The sequence below is a fragment of the Cyprinodon variegatus genome, unplaced genomic scaffold (assembly GCF_000732505.1).
Source record: "Cyprinodon variegatus isolate N-32 unplaced genomic scaffold, C_variegatus-1.0 Scaffold15, whole genome shotgun sequence".
NCBI classification, from domain to species: domain Eukaryota; kingdom Metazoa; phylum Chordata; class Actinopteri; order Cyprinodontiformes; family Cyprinodontidae; genus Cyprinodon; species Cyprinodon variegatus.
In genome coordinates, this window is record NW_015150468.1 from 460,708 (window position 1) to 466,378 (window position 5,671).

Genomic DNA, 5,671 nt, shown 5'->3' on the forward strand with positions numbered 1-5,671 from the left:
ATTTTACCTGAGGGAAAAGGTAAAATTTAATTCTATTAGATTTACTTTGAGGAATTTAACATAATAATCAGATGTTTAATTCCTAAATTAGCAGTCCCTGTTTTAATTTCTCTTCTACAGATGTCTGTGAAAAGTAATAATTCTTCATTCATATTTAAATGTGTTTTCAAGTTTATTAACTAAATATGATACTGACAAACAAAACCTCTTGTTTATTTAAAAAAAACTTTTTTGTTGTTGTTGTTCTTATCCATTATTTAAAGATTTTTTCCTCAGTAGCTGACTTTAATGTCTTTATAAACTTAGTAAACCAGAACTTAATATTCTCCCTAATCATGTAGGAGCAAATATACAGTCATTGAAAAAATATTTAACTACGTTGGTTTTTTTCTTTCTTTCATTCATTTTTTTTAGGTTCATTGAATTCTTCGGAAAATATACCTTTCAATGAAAGGATGGTCTAAAAAAATAATTATCTTTTATCTTTGGTCTACAAACCTTCCAAGCATTGAAATTCCTAAAAAAGCGGTATTTGTTATCAAATGCTATGTAATTATGTTTAAATTCAGTTTATTCACAATGACACACATGTGTGATACTTAGTGATACTTACTCTGAAAGCTTTTTTGCTTTTAGCATTTTTTTGAGTGAAGAATTGACTAATACAATAAATGAAACATTTCTTTTAAGTTTTTTCTTTCCTAACCCTGTCCAACCCAGGTGAAATGTTATTTTTATTTTTTATTTTTTTTTTTTTAAGTTTACATTTTATTATGATTTTCTGACTGCTCTAAATACAAATTTTCCTGTCCCACTAAAAAAACAAAACAAAATCAAAATCAACAAAAACATTTAGAGTATAGATGAAAAGTATAATGATTTGACAGAAATCCTAATTTTCATATTGACAAGGTTTCAGGTAAAAAAAAAAAAAAAAAAAAAAAAAAAAAAAAAAAAAGATTAAAAGTGTTTGTAGAACAGTAATCATGAAGTGTTTGCGTATTTGCTTCCAGGCCAGTGAAAAACTGGAACAAGGCAACTCTCAGTGCGGTGGGACGGTTTCTCTTTTTCCTGCCTTCGAACATACTACAGGAGATTTCATCGGTGAGTTCTCTTTGAATTCATCTTAATGTATCCCTGCAATAGGCAAACAGATATGGCTGTTTCTGTGAGTGATTATTACGGTAACATTCCCTTTGGGGCGGGTTTATAGTGATAGGAACCCGACCTCAGTGTAGGTCAGACGTACAAAGGCTGTAAAGACATCCTTCAGGTGTCAGTTTTCCAGTGAGTTGCAGGATCAGGTGGTAAAGTTCCTGTTTTTCTGTAAGGTGCCAACATTTTTTCTTCTTCATTTGTTTTCCCTCAGCCGTTGATGACGGTGGGGCGCATAGAGAGGCTGTTCATGAGCCACCGTCAGTGGGAGGAGGGGGAAGTGGGGATCCTCTGCTCAGACATGAACGAGAGGAACGAACTTTCTCAAAAACAGCAGTTTGTTCTGCAGACTTACCTGGGATTCCTGAAAATAAATTCTTTCTCACGTGAGCATCGTTTTGGTTCCTGTAATTTATCAAATGATTCCGTTACTTTTGTAAAGGTGACCAAAAGGTCACTGATGTAAGACGTTTTGTAGTCTAAATGGTTTCTAAACTGTGCAAATCCACTGCAAAACAAGTAATGACCATAAGAGTCAAATTCTGAAAAGTTTTGAAATAAACTTGTAGCATATCCTTATAACTTTGTTAAAGTAACTTTTGACATAACTTAAGTAATACATCTGGCTGAGTTCATATTTAGTGCTAGTTGTATTGATGCTGATTCTCCTTTGCATCTTTTATTCATCTAAAGCTATCCTCAGCAGAGAACTTACAAAGACTCAAAATGTAGTGAATACAGAATGATTACTGAAATCTTCTGATAGTACTGATTGTATTCTCTCTATACATGGACCAAGGAGCAGGACTGCAAATCTAAAGATTTTTTCTTCCAAAGATCATGGTTAGGCAAAAACCTTCTGCCATCTTGTGACAGAATGAGTTATGGACCTTGAAACCAAACTAGAATGCTTATGCTACTCTGTAATCCTGATAAATACCATTTCCAGTGTTGAACATGTCAGTGGCAGCATCCTGCTCCAGGGCTAACTGTCTTATATGGATGAAAAAATGAACACTTAAATATCATGCAGTCAGGATGTCTGTTGTCCACTATAAATTTAACGCTGAACAGAAAATGATTTCCTAAAGTCAAATAAACAAGTCAGAAAAAAAAAAAAGATCTTCACTCGAGAAGGTGAATATTCTGGAGCAGCTTATCCAGAGTCTGGACTTTTATCTGATGAAACCAGTCTGTAGGTTTAGGGCTTCAAAATAGGGATATCCTCACAATCTGATAGATTTAGATTTCAATTTATGTATTTATTTTTTAGAAACATTGGCAAACAAAGCTACGTCAGGCTCTGCAATCCTCAAAGAATCTAATTAAGACTAAAAAAAAGGTGCTTCAACAATTATATATATATATATATATATATATATATACGGTATATATATATATATATAAGGTTGAACTCATTAATGGAAAATGCTCATTAAATAATTCTTGTTTTAGATTATACATGATATGTGCTGCTTCAGAGGCGGAAATAATCTGGGATTTTATTCTTAACATCTTTGTTCTGGTTCTGTATATGTATGTAAGGAAAACTAATAATTAAAGGTTTATAGAGACAGTTAATTTAGCAAAGTAATTCAACTCTTTGCATGGAGAACAGGCAATAGGTTTGGTCTAGAATATTATAATCTAGAGAATTAAAGCACAGTAATAATCAACTGAATTACTGTAATGTGCTAAAGGTACCCTTTGGTTGATTTATTTCTTGTTATTGGTTGGTTGGTAGATTATTATAAACAATGAGACAGCAGCCTATTTATGAATCTTAATACTGCCTCTTCTGATCCGTTTTTTTTTTTTTTTTTTTCCTGCATTCTTTCTTAGTTCCTCAGATTGTTCCGACCTGTGAAATCCTGCGTACCACAGCCCCGTCTGCCTGGACTTCAAGCAGCCTTGGCAGGATGTCTTCATCTGCCTTCTCCAACTGTCTGGAGCTAATGGGGCAAGACCCCTTCCTTCAATCCTACCAGCGTGCAGAGGTTCTCAGCAGAGTAAAAAAGGTGAAAAATCAACATAGACCTCCAACAGTACTTCAGGGGGGAGGTAGCATATAGAACTTGTCAGGTTTTAACACTGTATGTCTTCTTCTGGGTCACCTTCCTATGATGGTCATGTGTGAAGATATATGGCCCTATCTCCTCCTTCTCCCAGTCTCTAATTGCTCAGCTGGGTGGAATAGCATTAGAGATGTCACCAGAAGAGCTGAGTGCTCTTCAACTGGAAGAACGAAGGAGTATTGCTGCTATGGGAGCCATCAGCACCTGGAACAACAGACAGGTAACATCTTGTTTCATGGTAATATTCCTAGTTTTAAAATATTTTATCCACAACAGCAACTTTAAAGGTAAAGATCCTGGGTGATTAAAATTAACAAATGCCTATGAGTACAATTTAATGATTTTGTATTGTTTATCTTTCCAGCTGACTACACTGTTTACTAGAGTGTTGAACTCCACCAAGCGGACACCGAGTCAGCTTGACTCCAGCATGCTGGTGGCGCTCGGACACATTGTGTGCGGAGCTAAAACCACAGAGATCAAGACTTTTAACAATGTGGAGTTAAGGTGGGCTCAGTTTCCACTCTGAATGACCTGCCTTTCTCTCAGCTCAGCCTGCCATTTTTATTTACTATCTTGTGTTCTGTCTCCCCCTGCTGGCTGCAGTAAGGCAGTTCTCTGGCTGGGGCAGCTGAGGCTGTCCTGCTCAGAGGACCAGATGCTTGCTCTGGTTGAGCTGCTCACCAACAATCTTGCTTTTGGACCCATGGATTCATGGGGCACAGATGTGTTTATTGAAATAGGAGTCCTGGCAGGTAATGCATCTGGATTTGGGAGTGCAATTTTGATGCATTTAATCTTCCAATAAGTTGATTTTGTGTCATTTATATATAAAGGTAATTCAGATCGAGGAATAAAACATTGTTTCTTACATTGTTTCACACTTTGATAAAACAATATTTAGAAACTAAGAAAAAATTTACCTAAATAATAAAATATACCAAAATAACATTAATTTAAGTTGACTTAAAGTAATTTTAATGGTAGTTCAGCATTTTAGACCTGCCGTTTCAGATTCCCTTGTGATTCTTTGCAGGGCTTGCCAGTTAACTTTTTATTTTGCTAACCATTTATGTTTTGGCCTTTAACATGTCAGCTTTCATTAATACTTCTCAAATCTAAACTAAAGTCAGCTTGTTTCTCTAAAATACTTATTTTATTGTTACATCTTATTTTAAACTGTATGTATGGGAAGGGTGCAATTTTACTGCGTGGGTTGTAATTTTACTAATTTTACTTATTTTCTTATGTCTTATTATATTATATTTAATTGTTCTTTATTGTACTTACAATCTAATTTTTCTCTCCTCTGTAAACGGGTGCATTGCAAGAGAAGAATTTCCCGCAAGGGATCAATAAAGTACATTTGATTCTGATAACAGCCCTTGTAAATATTTACAGCTTTTTTTTTTATCAAAGTGATAAAGAAGAGCCTAACTTGGTATCAATCAAAAGCAACTGAAACACATAGGAGCTAAACTGATATCTACTCAGTCTGCTTTGTTGTCTTTGAACCTGTTTGTAGCTGGTCTTCCTGATATTGCCATGTCAGCTCTTGTGAAAGAACAAATTCAAGGTATCACGCCCCTGGCTATCTCCATTATACCTCCTGAAAAGTTTGCCGTAAGTCAACCATGTGTTTTATCTTTGTCACAAGCTTCCAAATATGTTTTTTTTTTTTTCTATAGTTCTTGCTTTAGAGCTTCATTTTGTCGTCTACTACTTCCCTGTTTGATGCTCTCTACTGTGTTTGGTTTGTTTTTTCCAGGCAGCATTTCACCAGAGCCAGATCAGCATGTTCTCCTATGAGCAGGCAGTTGCAGTGACTCCACAGCAGCTCTCAGCTCTGAGAGACGTTCAGAGGACAGCTCTAGCCATGGTTCTGACTCCCTGGGAGGACAGGCCAGTCGTTCTCAAAAGTAAACACAAAGTCAAGTCCTATGAATTTCTAGTAATCAATCAATAAACGTATCAATAAACCAGCACTGTTTCAGTTAGAATATGTTCAATTAACCTTTCTTGTGGCTTAGACAGCATCCAGCTTTTTAGAAAGAGTTTATCACATTTAGCATTAATTATATTTGTACTGTTTTCATTGTGCTCCTGTAGGCAGACCACTGGGACTGGGGCTGACACTGAGGCACAGCCCTCTCTGCCTCATCCTGGAACTGCTGATGCTGCTTATCATCTTGTTCTGACTCGACTCATGAACCCGCTCACCCAGCAGGATCACGCCCCCGATCACATCACAACAAAAACACATCTCGTTTTGTTCTGTACAGAACTTTACATTAGAAAGTTATTCAATTTAGAATCTGTTTTTAGCAGCAATCAGTTTGACACCTGAAAGAGTAAACCCTGCATTTGAACTTATGTCAGAAAAAGATGAGCATATATATATATCTATATATATAGATCTATATATATAGATATATATATAT

General features: G+C 35.7%; 1 protein-coding gene across 1 annotated transcript in view; it reads left to right on the plus strand.

Annotated features, from left to right (window-relative positions):
* strc (stereocilin) overlaps positions 1-5,617 on the plus strand; it is an 18,411-nt gene extending 12,794 nt beyond the window's left edge. The window contains exons 16-24 of the mRNA XM_015384425.1: positions 1,014-1,104; positions 1,370-1,541; positions 2,998-3,173; positions 3,295-3,450; positions 3,595-3,737; positions 3,837-3,985; positions 4,756-4,853; positions 4,999-5,149; positions 5,340-5,617. Coding sequence (XP_015239911.1) covers positions 1,014-1,104; positions 1,370-1,541; positions 2,998-3,173; positions 3,295-3,450; positions 3,595-3,737; positions 3,837-3,985; positions 4,756-4,853; positions 4,999-5,149; positions 5,340-5,428 — 1,225 coding nt within the window. The 3' untranslated portion in view covers positions 5,429-5,617. The remainder of the gene's footprint in view (positions 1-1,013; positions 1,105-1,369; positions 1,542-2,997; positions 3,174-3,294; positions 3,451-3,594; positions 3,738-3,836; positions 3,986-4,755; positions 4,854-4,998; positions 5,150-5,339) is intronic.
* Positions 5,618-5,671: the final 54 nt, after the last annotated feature.